This window comes from Antedon bifida, chromosome 7 (assembly GCF_963402885.1).
Source record: "Antedon bifida chromosome 7, ecAntBifi1.1, whole genome shotgun sequence".
Lineage (NCBI taxonomy): Eukaryota > Metazoa > Echinodermata > Crinoidea > Comatulida > Antedonidae > Antedon > Antedon bifida.
In genome coordinates this window covers 27280477-27297460 of record NC_136232.1, presented here as the reverse complement: position 1 = coordinate 27297460, position 16984 = coordinate 27280477, and the positions used below count along the sequence as shown (strand labels likewise).

General features: G+C 34.1%; 1 protein-coding gene across 2 annotated transcripts; it reads right to left on the bottom strand.

The window, feature by feature from the left end:
• Nucleotides 1-347: 347 nt before the first annotated feature.
• LOC144848430 (CD9 antigen-like) lies at nucleotides 348-16786 on the bottom strand. 2 transcript variants are annotated; one of them, XM_078705162.1, is made up of 7 exons: nucleotides 16555-16786; nucleotides 3397-3597; nucleotides 3105-3201; nucleotides 2683-2756; nucleotides 2410-2586; nucleotides 1709-1792; nucleotides 348-1433 (listed from the first exon to the last, which is right to left on the bottom strand). In XM_078705162.1, the coding sequence occupies exons 1-7, from the start codon at nucleotides 16624-16626 to the stop codon at nucleotides 1362-1364; spliced, it is 777 nt and encodes a 258-aa protein (XP_078561288.1). In that variant the 5' UTR covers nucleotides 16627-16786; the 3' UTR covers nucleotides 348-1361. The 2 variants fall into 2 exon arrangements, with proteins under 2 accessions (XP_078561288.1, XP_078561289.1); XM_078705163.1 differs by lacking the exon at nucleotides 16555-16786 and adding an exon at nucleotides 7437-7594.
• Nucleotides 16787-16984: the final 198 nt, after the last annotated feature.

Genomic DNA, 16984 nt, shown 5'->3' with positions numbered 1-16984 from the left:
AAAGCAACATGTTTCATGTAAACGCAGCATAGTTTTAATATCATTATTTATATAAAAATTACGTACAATATATCGGTTGAGAATCACCTCGATTGTGGAATTCAACGCGTTTGCACTTGACGCGTCGTTTGTGTACGTACACGAGAGGCCTACCATAAACGCGTTTACAGTTGACGTACACAAGAGGCCTGCTACCATGGAGGAGTAACCAAATAGTGTACACTTTGAGAGAGCAAATGCGTTTACGTCGGCCATACGTTGAGGTTGGTTATAATATATATTATTCCTTACAAATACACAAGCTTGTGTTGATTAACAAGTATGAAATGATCACATAACTAGCAAACTATAAAATAATAACATTTTATTATCAATAACAATTACCTACTATAAACTTGATGACGTCAATGCGCGTGTAAATAGTGATACATCGGTTGTGATGACGCGTGTAATTAATGTTGTTTTATTCATTCGTTGTTAGAATAACTTAATTGATACCAACAATGTAATAAATACATAAGAAGTAGGCCTAATAAAATAGTATATTGGTCTTCTAAAACATAATACAATAATATACACACAACACGTATCAATGCATATCTACATATTATTACAAAAATATTATTTTACAATCATGCATAAAAATTGGGAATTGAATTACATTCCGTAGATAATTGATCGGGAAGAATATCGGGAATAAAACAGTTAAAACACTTTCATCCAACACATTCAATACCACCAGGCCGCCCGCCATGAAAACAACAGTTCCATTGGCCATTTAAAGTCACTACAGAGATAATTGTGTACATAGTTTTAACCAATTACCGAGGCCGACAGTGTGTTTATTCTGTTTATATCAACATTTTTCGTTCAAAGACAATAGTAGTGCAAACATCTATTATCAAATATTTAATAACCTGTTATAAGAATTTGTCTTACCAACATTATTACACACAATATAAAAAATACAAACATGATTTATAAATGCGAGTTGCCCCCCAGCCCCCAATCTATATACATTTTGACTACTGTGAAATGTACACATTTTCTTTAAACTTTAAGATATATTCACCGTCGTTTTAGTTTTCTTTCAGTCTTATCAAAATAATGAATTGGGTCTATTTAGCTAGAATTATAATCAATAATTACGTCATATTTCGAAACCTATAGCTAGTTAAACATCTTTATTTGTATATTACTGGTAGTATGGAATACTATTATTAAAATTGCTCATGGACATGGACGAAAACACTGCGCGCGCTGCTCATAACAAAAATTGAGAATTGAAATACAAGCTTACACAATGCGTGGTCCGTTTACTTAAGAATACTTAGAACGATTACTTAGATTGAACGACAGGATCAAACAGGGTAATTCTTGTCCGAATTCCTGATGGCACAGCACAAGCACATCGAAAATATCATACCCAACACCTACAGGAACAACATAAATGAAGAATCGGAATCAATCATAACAGTGTGACGTCACGCATGCATAATTACTTAGATCAAGTTTGGTTCTCAACAGAGACGCAACGCAAGTGGGTTGACCAATCACAATGACAGTCTGAATAATCCATCGCTTGTGATTGGTCAAATCACTTACGTTGCGTCTCGGATGAGCCATCGCGTCGTGATTGGTAACTTGACTTCGTTGATATACTATTTTTAAAAACCAGTGGTAATCCCGTAAATATCCGGGCACTTACCTGAACGGCACCAATTCCAATGACGAGTCCAGCGACCAGCGTGACGTTGCTCTGCAGTGCTTTATACAAACTATTTGCACACCCCTAAAAAAAAAACAATTTTTAAATTGAAAAAAAAATTAAAAAACTAAAACTTAAAAGTTAACTAACTAAAACCAGTTCAAATCATGTTAAATGAATGAAGTTTAAGCACGGTTGCTAAAGCTTGGTTCCCACTAAAACGCAACAACACAAGGACGTAAACTGGCTCCAGACGGAGTTTTGTCTTAATATTAGTAAAAATATAAATATTTTTGCACATATGGCGTTTCATACGTGTATTACTTGAGTTTTGATATTTTCGGACAAAAATCGCGGTCGAAATAAAAACAAATAAGTAAAAAAAAAAAAAAATAAATACAGACTTGGGGCAAGTCTAGGACGTAAACGCAACGCAAGCGTGTTGACCAATGATAATCGACAGTTCGAATAATGCATCGCTTGTGATTGGTCAACTCACTTACGTTACGTGCCTATGTCGTCGTTGCGTTGCGTCCGAAAAAATAGAGACGCAACGCAAGTGATATGACCGAGTCGAAAACGTCCAGTGTGTTGCGTCTCTAGTGGGAACCAAGCATTAGTTGGTGTAGAACTGTGTAAATAAAACATTCATTAATCAAATCTTTAATTACAATAATAATTCAACACAATATAAAACTTACGTCAGGAGAAATGCCTAGTGATGTAAAATCAGTATCTGTATTCACGTCTGGAAGCTTCATGGTACAGGATCGTTCACCGGTCTGTTGGTTTATACAACACGATTCTGGCACATCATTGGCCTGGAAAAAAGTAGTATTTTTCCAGTCGATAGGACCGTTTACCCCACAGCATGAAAACTGTAAAAAAAAAAAAATTACAGTCGATTAAAATGCTTTGTTGAGTTAAATTAATGATTATAATGTTACATAATCTGAATTAATAATAATACTCACATCAAGTTGAATTTTGTCAATTGCTTCCTTGACTTGTTTATCAGAATCGTACTTATTTAGAGATGTCGGCATTTCTATTTTTAAATGAAAAGAAATTAATCAGATGTCCAATTATGGAAAATATTATATTAAATAGAGTTAAATTTTCAGTTGTCGTACGGGAGCGAATCGTAAACTATTGACTATTCATATACCGATTTCAGTTGACGTCCCAATATAGCAAGCAATCAAATTATTGTTATGTAGACAAACGTTTAGCCAAAGATATCACAATGATAACTTGTGGATCGAGAACCAAAGCCATACTGAATATAGAAGAAGTCGAGCATTGTCGTAGTTTTGCGCCCTCTATATGTTAGTGATCTAACCAAAGATTTTGGAAAGTTTCTACTATATTTTACAGTTAATAACAATTAACTTACTTGTTTGAATAAGTGTTTCAATCTCTTCTTGTTTGAAATATGCAAATAACCCGCCTCCTACTTCAGCAATGCAAATCAGCATTAAGAAGAAAAAGAACTGGAAAATATCAACAAACAAATTACAATTTTTTTAAACATTAGTAAAGTAAGCCTGGCCAGGCTGTTCATAATATTCATCATTGATTCTTTCTACTATACGATTCGTTAACATATTGTTGTTCTTCCATCTAGCTTACATGAATATTTAAAGATTTTAAAGGAGTCTTTGGTTTCTAAATAAGTATATACTTACGGTGCCAAGTAAACAAGTGTTCTCAAGGCAAGATCCACAACATCCAAGGAACCCAATAAGCATCATTAACCCACCGATTCCAATTAACACGTACACTGCTATGTAGTACTCTTCTAACTCCTCTGCCGCGTACGTGTACTCACGCATTGTGGGATCGAAACACAGCCATAGACCCACACACAGCAGTGCACATCCACATAACTACAGATAAAATATAAAAAGATTGAACGTTTTATGTTTTCTCTATTTCGTTCTCAAATGTAAAACTTTCTTCAACAATAATAAAAACACAACTCTACCGATCTAAAAAGTTTCTAGCGGCATGTAATCCAAAATATTTGATTGAGCCAAATTAAATTGATGTGTGTGCAATATAAGAATTGTTGATGAACGATCCCCTATTACATAATGGTACGTTCCATAGTAATCTGGGGTATGGTAATTGGATCGCGTGGAGGAGACCATAATGTTAAAAGTCATGTACCTCGAGAATATAGCAATATTGTCGAATTTAAATAACGAGTAAATCAAACTCTTTAAATCAGGGGTAACTAATATCATCGACTGATAACTGTCCATTCCCTTTGCATAGGCCAAGAACGAAAGTGACAAGTGCCGCTATCAGATTGATTAAAAGTGCAAGATTTGATAACCTTTAAAATACTGTTGATAAGAATTAATTTTAGAATTTAAAAATAGAATAATATGTAGGCCTATTATGCTACTGGGAAGAAACAGAGAAAAAGAAATACTTTCATCGTCGCAATTAAAATTTGAACAAATGCTTTCTATGATAATGGTAGCGGGACGGGTAGCGGCATGTTTCCATTTGTAGCGCCATTCCAACGAATTGCTCATGGCGAGCAGTGGACATCGGAGGAGGCGGCGTATTGAAATATCTACATGCGGTGGTTATGGTAGGCCTAATCGACCATAGCCTACTGTGAAAATATGGAAAATACATTTATGCCAAAAATAAATCGGTAAAATATGACAGAAATAACCAAAGCGTGAGTCAAAAGATCATGTGTTTAATCAATTTGCTACTACAGTCGCCAAATGTGTTTAGCTGTACAGTGTATTCCACTAGGAGGACGCAACGCATCGCGTCATGGTTGGTTAAATACAGCTTGATTCTCACTTAACGCAAGAAAGCACAACGCAATGAGTTGATCAATCAAAAGCGACAATTCGGACGATCCATCATGTTGTGATTGGTCAAATTATTTTGCGCATGTCTTTGCGTTTAGTCGGACTGGGAATTACTGTACCAAGCTAGCTTCAACCTTTGCTTTCACAAAGTTTTCATACGAGTTGTTGTGTTTTCGAGTGCGCAGAATGTGATCACACGAGTTGTGTTTTCAAGTGCGCAGAATGTGATCACACGAGTTGTGTTTTCAAGTGCGCAGAATGTGATCACACAAGTTTTTGTGTTTTCGAGTGCGCAGAATGTGATCAGTGAGCCGCCATGTTGGTATAGAATGGTCTATTATCAAAACAAGGAAGGAAACGTAGTCCTGTAGTTTATGGTCAGTCTTTCCTTTCTAAACACAGAATTGAAGGACTTGTTAATTGACTGACGTACTTCAATTCTTAGTAATTTCCTCCGAATCAACTCTCGATCGAGTTCAGTATACATGTTGTGATAGTCTAGTGTTCCTAGTCGTTTCACATGATAGGTGTGGTATTGCTATTGTTATGTCGAGTGGTTCCCTATTCGATTCCCATAATTGAAAACTAGAACAACTTTTCTTTTCCTTAAATTTTGCAAGAAGGGATTTGTTTTGATACCAATTAGAATAAATAGGCCTCATAAAGTAAGATTTTATTGTTCTTTTCGCCAAGCCCAAGAGTTTAAATCATTGGCACAACTAAAAGCCCAAAAGAGTTGAAAATCAAAAGTACTGTAATCGGCAACTTTACGATATTTATAGACTTGTTTACTGTACATTCGTGTCAAAGGCCGTCCCCAATATTAATCGACTATTTTATAGTGAAAGGAGGGTCGGTATAGTTTATCTCTTGGCTCTCTTCCTTCATTCCATAGACAACAGAGAAACTGTCATTATTAAGCTAATCGCAAAGTGTTGGTTTCTATTAGGCATAATGTCTGTTATTTTAAGAGTGGTCCCCATGTTCAACAAGACTGTTGCTACTCTGTGTTGTAGATGGACAAGAGGAGTATGTTACCATGGTAGCCGAACCTGGATATGACGCGTTTGTTGACGCATCATATCAGAGATGTTCAAAATTATTATTTAAAAAGTTAAGAATTCTTAAATTTATTGCGCAATTATAAACATGATAGACATAATACGGGTCACTGACCAACGAAATTAGGACATAAGGAATTACGGCTAGGATCCCGTCAGTAAATTAGTGAGTCAACCAAACTGCAGACATACTTCGTTCAAGCATGAATATAAAATGATCAATCTAGGAAATTAATAGCAACAACGTCTGAACTTATAAATTTGACTGATTTGAGTAAACTATTTTTAAATGTTTAAATTCGATCACATTAACTATAAATTTGAATTTTTTTGCAATATACTCGATTTAGTTTTATTAATGGACGATGGTCCGTATCTGTTTGGGAATTTTATTGACCTTACTATAGGCCTAACACAGGTTCCATATTTAACGCATAAAATTCCACAAACGCAACATACCCATTTTTCCGATTGAGTAAATATTTACAATATTGTTCGGTAGTGTCTAGGCATGGTCTAGGTCTAATGTAATACTTAATTGCCGTGAAATGGAGACCTTCACATTGTTTTAGTAATTAATAATGAAATAACACATTACCAGTATACAAAGGTCAGTTTCTTTATTAAGGAAACTGTACCATCAAATTCCAATTATACAAACTTTGTTGATGTTTACTGTGGTAACTCGAAATGATGGAACGCGCCACATCATCACTCTCCAAAAAAAGGAATGTAATGTAAAGCTGTAGCTTGGTGGTTTAGATGTTCGGCTACCAATCCCAATGGCCTTGGGTTCAAATCCAGGAGATTTTGTTTTTCAAGAGAGAACATCCCTCTTAAAAACTTGTAATAAGACTTTTTCTATGTAGAGCATCTTGTTTATTATGTTTGTCTTAGAATAGGGGCACAACATTCAGCATTGTCCTAACCACCACTTCATTGCTAAGTGGTGTTGATGTTACATTATTAACTGTAACAAAGATGTCTGCTGGGTAGAGATAGTACCGGTAGTAGTGATTTATCTGAGATAAAAAAAATGCATGGGAAAACATTTAAAAATAGCCAAGGGAACACGCGCTTACAATGCAAAGAATCCAGCAGGAAGTAATTGACAAACCATGTCAATCCATCTCTTCCTTCTTTTGTAGTCTTCTCTAAACGTCATTTAAGCATTACTAAAATGCCGACATTTTAAAATGTAAGTAAATAGGCCTAACATTTTATATTTTATAATCATGGCACTGAGAGACAATTTAAAACACACTTTACTTTAAATGGAATAGATGATAACTGGGAGTAGAAGATGGAACATCAGGAAATAGTGACGGATGAAATGAATATCGTCTGTAATGCTTAGTCACGTGAGCAAAAATAACAGTTACATAATTTATTTTTAAGATAATGTTTGTTGCTGATATTTTCAGTGTGAACTTTCCTGTGACAAAGCCTCTGTTAAGGTGTTCCCCCTTAATGGGGTTCTAACTGTAAATCCAATTGTTCATGCATGGTTTCTGTGTACAGTCAGTAAAGTCACTTGTACGAGTGCATTTTGTCAATTTTGGTGTCGAATATCTTTTAATATTCATTCAAAATATAGTTTATAAACATCAACATACAAACGAGTTTTTTTAAACAACTTAACTTCATGTTCAGTTTAGAAAAAAAGACCGACACTTTTCTGTTTTAAACATTATTACTATTCACGCTGTTTAGCTTAGCGGTCTAACCTTGTCCAATAGGTCACAGAGTCAAAGCTGTGACAGCCTATCACTTCTAACTTCGTCAATGTTTAGGCCTAAATCTAATCACATACATTGTTCAACTTACCCAAAATAAAAAGTTAAAAGCAAACATCATATATTTCACACATGTCATACAGTCGGATAAAGCCATTTTGAATTCTTGTTTATACAAAGTAAATGAGACAAAGTTTAAGTAGACTGGTTGTGATCTTATGAGTCTGTTTCGAATACTTCCCGTATCTTATCCCATGGACTCCTACACTTTCCTTATAGGGGGTTTCTAAATATAGTAGTGCGACAATCATTTCCTTAAATATAACAGTTCTACAAACAAGACATAAACACATACTGTACATAATTCTGCATAATGAGAAATATCTATAAGAAAAACATAGAAATATAACTCGCACAACAGAAAGTTAAAATATGTATTAATAGTATTTTTATAATCTAGGTTTTGTTTATCAATTTTCGGCTCGTGTGCGTATAGGAAGTTCTCAATGTACGTCATTAGCGAATTGTTTTTTGTTTGTTTACAGATTAATTGAAGGCGATCCATTTTGTCATTTTATGACCCAACAGCATATAGTAATAATAATTAGTTATAGGTATAATATTTTAATAATAATAATATCATCTTTGATAAACCGAGCTTCGGTACAGATCACTGTAGGAACGAATTACAGCCGATTCCCGTACGGTATCACGTCTAGCGGGCGTTAAACGTCCTTCAGTATCTTGTCTTCTGACAGCAACCTTCATCCCACATGGTATACTAGTGTAGTACAGTGAAATATTATTAGAGGGTACGTTAAGTATAATTAAGAGTCAATGCTATACACTTAAGTTAGTCACCTTTTAGATACACGCACCACCTAGAGCGGGCGCTGTTCAATACATACTGTACATGTACTCGGTCTTATCCGAGTACCTAAACTGTAACATCCAAACAACGTACAGTCTAAAAAAAGTATTATTCTAAGCCTACTTATTTTTTCCATTTTAAATTTAAATAATGTTCATGTCATAGTCGTCATGAACGTAAACAATTGAAGGGAATTGTATGTTGGTGCGTGTTTATGTGCGCGTGCGTTGCCCTTTAAACCCTTCCCTACGTTTTTTAGATCTAATTTAAGATCACAAACTATATTTAATGTAAAAATAATACTATATGGTCCTATTGCGATAACTTTTTTCGTCTTTAAACGGTTAAAAATGTGAAAAATAAGTCGATTCTAATAATTATAGCGGCCCGCTATAAATCCCAAAATGCATTGCGCGCGGATTGATATTTTTGTTTTTCACCTGTAATTCGCCCACTTTTCGATCGATCGTGAGGCCAAAACAAATGGAAGACTCCTAACTTTTCAGCGAAAATACCGGGTTTTCCCCAATTTGTATCAACGGAGTCTGTCAAAAATAGAAAGACAATTAATGCAGCAACTATACAACGTCAGGCTAGGTATATAGCTAGCGTACGATGTTCGTACGTTACCGATGTTTACCAGCTAGGCCTACAAAACTAAGCCTAGCTAGGCTAGGCCTAAGACCGTCCACGAGAGGTCGATCGCCGCGAGCTACTTAGGTAGTGCATTGTTTCTCACTTTTTATCATAATTTACCATAAAACGTACATTTAAGACAAGGAATGACATGGTTTAATGTTTTTAAAGTGATATATATGTATTATTTTCCAAAAAACGTCCAAAATTGCAGGGAAGGGGTCTTTAAGCTTGGTTCTCACTAGGACGTAACTCAACGTAAAGTGATTTGACCAATCTACGGCGATGGATTATTTGAACAGTCGCGTGTGATTGGTCAACTCGCTTGCGTTGCGTCTATGTCATTGCGTTACGTCCTAGTGGGAACCAAGCTTAAGTACGCGTCGTAGACTTACCGTCGGATTACAGTAGGTTCATGCACACTTTATGAGGTACGATATATTTGATTAATGTTCTAATAATGTTGGTTACCAAGACGACAAATGCGTGAATAATACGCCGTGAAATACATTAAAACAATGATTAATATTTGCGTCGATTATCGCAATATGACTCATAATAATTGCCTTTGTGTTGTATGTGAGAATCGCAGGAAACGGTGCCACTCTTGGGGGCGGTATACGCTTTGTGACGGCTTCCGTTAGGATCAAATAGAACATAATAACAAAAATAAAAACAATTATGAAAAATCAATGACATTTAAATAATTGTTTCAAAATGCCTCGTATTACCACCTGCGAATGATTGCCACAATGCAAAACAAGTTTATTTCTACTTGATTGTGTGTAATCCTGTATAAATATGTTGTTAAATAAAAAAAAAATAAATAAATACAAAATTCAGCGGCATTATTATCGCTTAACTTCATAATAATTAACTTACGATAAAATGTACTTTATGATTATAAAAATGTCTTGAATATAGATCTCAATTCTATACATTTTTTGAAGGCGTAACCCACCAATGCGAAATTTCTATTATCACGGATCGAGAGAGAAACTGCCAAATGTTCGATGGTAGATCGTGCTCTCAAATATCTAATTTCACGACGATCTTGTCTAATACAGTACAACCTTTGTTGATTTTCTCTTAATTTCTACACCCCAATATATCCTCTCAATACGTATTAGTTATTATTACATTATTATGCTGTGTATATGCCTCATAACAATAAATATGAATAATAATAATAATAATAATAATAATGACGTGTAATTGTTATATAATGCAAATGTAATTCCATTTAGTACCATTGAGTGAGTGCTTAATGCTTAGCAAGAAACAAAGTCGGTATAATGTTATTAGAAACTCCTATTCTCGTTTAGTAATTTAATAATTATTAGCAGATGGCTGAATGCAATCCGGAGGAAATTCATCAAATATGAATCTGCTGGATCACAGACATGAAGAGTAATAAATAATAAACCGTGATCTTCTTCATTTTCTTGAAATTTAAGAAGGTCCCTGAATATCAACTGACATTATTACCAGCAGATGGATTACCTTCTGAAGTTAAAATAAACACTACTTTTGATGTCATGGGTTCGAATCCCATGCCGATCGGAACGTAACATTGAAGCCCGGTGAAAGAAGTTAAAGCTATGCGAACTTCTGTGTTTGGGGTTCACCCATATTCCACTACACATCATGAGGCGGCAACATCAAGGCATCTGATGTCGTGGAACCGACCCAATGCCGTGGTAGGGCTGTAGGCTAGGGGAGCACAATATATTTTTACACCACCTTTATTTGATCTCGTACATTTTATGTTTAGCGCCCTCAATTTTAAGAACACACACGATACTCGTGTGGCATCCAGGGACGTTAAATTAAAACAATTAGTCTTAATATAAATTAGCCTTTAGTTAAAATCATAATCAGGATCATCATGTCTGGGCTATTGATGCGAGTGACATGTGACACGACCGGTAAAACAAAATCCAAACATTAACTCTGGAAATCCACATATTGTATTATTTTATGAAAAATGAGAGGGTTGGTAATGTACTGTATTTGAAGTCACTGAGGCATATCATTCTAATCATCAAAATAAGCTCATTTACATAATCAATTATGCTAAAAATTTATGAATAAATTGAATTAACATTTAAGGTAACAACATGCGCAATGCTGTTTACTGATGACATTGTTATTGAATGATGATGATATATTATGATGATGAAATATTAATCATACTAACAGTCCGGGTTCAAAAATGTGAGCACACGACAAATAATCCATTAACAAATTAATTACTGTCTATTTTTCCAGTATAAAAATAGAAATCAATATGAATACATTAAACAAACTTTAACCTCTGACATTACAATCTACGCTAACCAATCTTCGAAATATTTCAAATTCAGAAAAAATTTTAAGCGAGATTAGGCATTTCATTTTAATTTGGAATGCGACATTTGTCAAGCATGTGTGACAGGCTTTGTGATTTATGTTGTTTTGTCGCTTTTAACATCATCCCTCCTACTAATATGAGGCCTATACTATTTAGCATAAAACGAAATAGAAATAATGGATTTAAAAAAAAAATGCATTCATTTCATGTTCAATCGAACAAAATGAATGTAATTATTAATTTATGGAAAACATACAATCCGCTGTAAGCTGAATATTCTCTGATATATCGAAGTTATGAATTATCATACACAAAACAGACTTTGCTAATTATTATCTTTGAATTCAATTATTACACGCATATCTCGGTGTATATATTTCACCATTCAGTAGGCCTATTCAATCATACTGTACACAATCACTTAATTATATTCATAATTCATCATTTAATTATAACACACATCTCAGTATAGGCCCTATATGCCTATTTCAACATTACATTTACAAATAAAACACAAGTCGAATAGGAAAATAAATATCCTTATAGCAATTACAATAAATTGGAATTGGGGACATTTTTTTGTATTAATCAACAATCAACGATAAATAATTGTATCAATATTAAAATATTGACTTACTATGTGTACGTACGTATGTATGTACGTTTTCAGTATGCGTTAATAATTAACTTGTCGGAATCAATTATTACTATTGTACTGTACGAGGATCTGCTATTAAACGGCATATTAACTCGATACAACTTTCGAAATGCAATTTTAAAAGTCAATGTATATGATATATGTTATCAGATATTATAATCGCCGGTCGCACCCAGTCTTGGCGATATATCAATAAATGTCAAAATGAAGGGTTACTGCAAAAAATATACCGTCTGCGATTCCATGTACATACCATAGATGTGTCACGGGAAAACGTAATATAAAGCTCTGTCTACACTATCAAGTGTGATATGCCAAAATATGGTAGTGATATGTCCAAATATAGTAGTGATTATGACATCATCATGTCCATATATGGGCACATCACATTTGTTTTGTCACATAAAGTTTTATAGTAGACAGAGCTTTAACGGATGAATTATATTCTGATAACGTCTGTCGACAAAGAACGATTTTTATCTCAATACATCAATATTATAGTTTGTTTTGCGCGATTAGGCCTATACCAACTCAAATTCGGCCAAAATAAATAATTTTGTTCATCATAATTATGCTTGGGCTAATGTGTTTTTTATTTATGACTGAATCGAGTACAGGGTATGAATGAGATGAATGTTCAGCTGGCATTCAGTCACGTGTTATCTTTATGTGATATAATCTCTCATCCTTTGTTCTAAAGACGCGATTGAATACATTGACTGTAAATGAAACAAAGGGGGATACAATAAGATAGATAACGATCTATATCATTCATTGACACAATCAAGTTCAACAGACATGAAGATCTGCCAAGGACAAACCTCTCTGAATTACACACGTAATTTAGCACTAGTTGTAGCAGCAAGTCGTGTTATGTTAAGTAACAAGCCAAAGTATTGTTTATATTTTTAGATGTAACAAGCTGCAGCAGGTGTTGTTGTTTAAAAAACACATTTAGACCTACAACAGTAGGCTATACATTCCAGTACGCAACTTTAATATTTTGGCCTGTCATAACAAAACCACAAGAACATGGAAACGAACATGACAATGTAATAACCGTAACGACCTCACATTACGTTGTAAAGACCGTAAGGAAGAAACTATATGATCTCTCCTCCATGGAAGGACCAGATGATCGATCGCGTATCGGCTTAAGCTGCTTGGTTCACACTAGCGACGCAACGCAGGGACTAACGCAATGTAAAGCGTGGTTCCCACTAGCGACGCAACACAAGGACGTAACGCAACGCAAGTGAATTGACCAATCACAAGCGATGGCTTATTCGCTTGTGATTGCTAACTGTCTATAACTTCGCTTGTCATTGGTTAAAACGCTTGCGTTGCGTTTACGTCCTTGCGTTACGTTCTAGTGGGAACCAAGCTTAAGTGATTTGAACAATAAGCGATGGATTATCATTGGTGAACTTGCTTGCGTTGCGCGTACGCCATTGCGTTGTGTCTCTAGTGGGACCCACGCTTTAAGAATTAATTTGATTGCATTATGATTCCAACTGTGTAGGAATCTAATGCCTAAACAGGTGGTAAACATTTGTGTTCCATTTACCAGAATTATTCATTCATAACGGTCAGTCAAGGGTTAATTAATCATTTACGCGTTTATTATTAACCCCTGATCTACTAAATGAATGATAATTGTCGTATATGCAGTATAAATTTAAAATTATTGCTTAAAAATATTTTTTTTCAAAAAGAAAAGATAGAATGTACGTATCGATTGTACGTAAATTGTTGTGTTTATTAATTACTTGAATTTTTTGGAATGAGTTTTTGGAAGGAAAGATTTGAAAACCAACAAGAACGAATATTAAAGTAATTAGATACAATCATTTTCATGTGTGACATATTTCACGTAAACATACGTCGTCTTATTCTCAATATGCACATCTGATTACTGCAATCTCATCATCCACTAGGGCATACATATAATGTATGTGGATCATTGTAATCTGTAAGACGATATTGAAATACTCAAACTTGAAAAATACACATACAATTTATTGGTAATCCTAACGAAATAACTCATGTTTTTATCAATTAATAATAATAATATTGGTTAATAAGTTATTAATTTGAAATCCCATTTGGAATGATTCGACGTGGCACATTCCGGACCAGAAGGCATTGAATCCCCGAATTGTATAGGAGCTGTACAGACTAAACTATTTCTATTTCAGGCCTATTGGGCATGAGAACTAACTTCGTTATGACTGCACCCATACGACGACATGTATATACAGTACTTTCTTATTATTGATTTCAAAGCTATTAATTCTAACTAAAAGATTATGTAAAAATCCTCGGAGAGATTTGAGAAGATAAGAAACGCATTAACTTTTGGCAGTTGACAAATTCCGCAGTAGGCCTTGCTGGTTTACAGCAGATTACATCAATGACATATACCACAGTTGAATATGCCAAAATGATAATGCGATCATCATGAGATAAGGTGATTTGACATCGTCCATACATACCATTATTAGGCAAAGTAAATAGATTATTTGATCTGTCCCTCTTTCATTGAAACGCCTAGATTTTGCGACTCAGAGTCGTTTTTATATTTCAAAATGACATTGATAACTATGGTAACCATTTTGTATTATTTGTGCATTACTGTATTAATTAATTATGAATTTAAAAAGTCACAAATATATTCACAAATTCTAATTTAATAATTATTTCGTAGTATAGTTATAGTATAAATTATTTACTCATAAATTTGTCATTCGTCAAGGTACAGATACAATGAATATATACTGTATATACACAGTTAGTATTACATTTATCTACTGAGTTACTTACACTAGTGTAAGCTTTGTAATCCATATTTGATTTATGTAATCGTAGATACTCTTTGATTATGCATTATTAATACGTGTTAATTAGAGTATCTCCATTACTGGACAGGTCTCTATTGACCTTACACGTTGACCTTGTACATCAAGCGCAGCAAGAGACAGGGATTCCCCACGTGAAATTTGAGTAAAGAAGGTTGCTATTAAAATGAGTTCAATTTGGAATTGCTTACCACAATTCAGTACATGAATTCTATTTTAAGTATGTACTTAAAGATTTCTCGCCGACTATCACTTCTTTTCATGCGAGCCTTATTATGAATTATCAGTTAGTTAGAATTACCTACCCACATAAATTTCGATTCAATTCAAATCGTTCGAGTATGACTGCTATTTTAAGGTGAGCATTATAGTCTTGTTTTATGGCCTGACTAAGTACGTTTCATTTTAGTAGTGGTGCTATTGTACCCACGTACTTTATTACCACCTTAGACATCCGTCCCATATTCTAATTTTAGTTGTTGGTTTTAGTAATCAATTAAAATTTCTCATGTCTTTTAAAATACATTCAGATCTCTCACCTTGAATTCCATTACACCAGGTTCAAACGTAAACGGTATTTTGCCTTAAAAAGTCAGTATTATACCAACAGTTTCAATTCAAATCAACATTATACTTTCTTTACACGGAGACGCTCTTCACAATATAAAAATCGATACCATTAAAATTAATTCGGCAATTTGTGTGTAATTTAGTACATTAAAAATCGATATCAATTTTATTTCGAATTATTCATATTTTTATATACCCAGAGGACAAAACAAATCAATTATTGTTTAAAGCTCGGAACAGGAAGGATTCAACGAGGGGTAATTTAGGGACAATTGAAGACTTAGATTGACAGGAGGGCTGAGTTCACGTGCTTAATTTAAATTTCTTTGTACTTTAAATTTTCAAACCGTCTCGTAATTTAGAACATTTAATTTTAAGCTTTAAATTATAAGAGTGAGAAATTCAAATTTTAGAAAACAAATAATTGTGAAAGATTCTTTTCATTTTCTACGATCTGTTTACATGTGGATGGTGATACGTCACACAAACAAAATGTCACACATTTGTACAAAACAACATAGTACAAAAATAAAATGTGTTTAACAACATACTATATAAACTGATAAATTGTAATATTATACGAGTGTTGAGTGCGTTTGTCAAATAATTCTTCCAAGCGTGTAGATATTTCAAACGTAGTGTGAAAATATTTCGTCCAAATACCACAGGCTTATCTGTTTATGTAGTTACAAAAAGCATAAACAGAACCTGAGGCGGAATAAAACGGGCAGCCGATGAAAGCTTTCTGTCGTCGTAACAATAGCAAGCAGCCTGGTTATTATATTATTTTTCTGTAGTTGCGAACACTCTGATGTAGTACACATAATAAACCGTTATTTACTATTCAAAATCATTGTGAACCCCTCTGTTTTGTGCTAGCCTCCTATCAAATGCATTGAACATTTTTGGTTGCCTATTTTTTCAACAATGTCTACACAATTTGTGTTTTTAAAAAAAGCAAACCAAGTGTTTTTTTTTCTTGTAATCAATTAAATTACAATTTTACGTTACGTAAGATACAGAAAGATTCTATCTAAGAAACAGTACTTAATTTTATTTTACCTATTTAGTATATAACATGAACCAGGTCCAATATTCCGGCTTATAAGTATACATCCCTCTAAAATATTATAAACTACGACACCACTATCTATAACATTCTTTGCAAGTTAATAAGTATGTCATTAAAGAGGAACATTCTCATCCCTAGAGATGTCAGTGAGTGGAGAATTTGAAATTATAATGTAAAGAGTGTGAACTCACCGCTATTGCGACAACACATATCACCATTAGGATATATTTCGTACACCATATCATCGTATTATCGTCTCCCATTTTAAAATTCAAAATTCTTTATATCAAATAGAAAATAGCAAGCTAAATAATATCCAAAGTAAAATGGTAGTGGAGGCTGGAGGCTGCGTGTGTTCTCTCTCCCGTGTTGATAGCCTTCTTTTGCCTATGGACCCTCCAAGGTCAAACAAAAGCGAGCCTACAATGCCGCCGATAATTACAGAAACTCGCACATGCGTATTACAAAGCCTTCTAAAAGATACAAAAGTGGAGAGGTATTCATTAATGAGGGCGTCCTCTCTATTTGAAAATCAGTCTTGTTGAGTTGCTGATTCCTCATCAAAACGAGACTGTAAAAAGACAGAACTTTAGTTTGCTGAAGTTTGTAAAACTGGTCTAC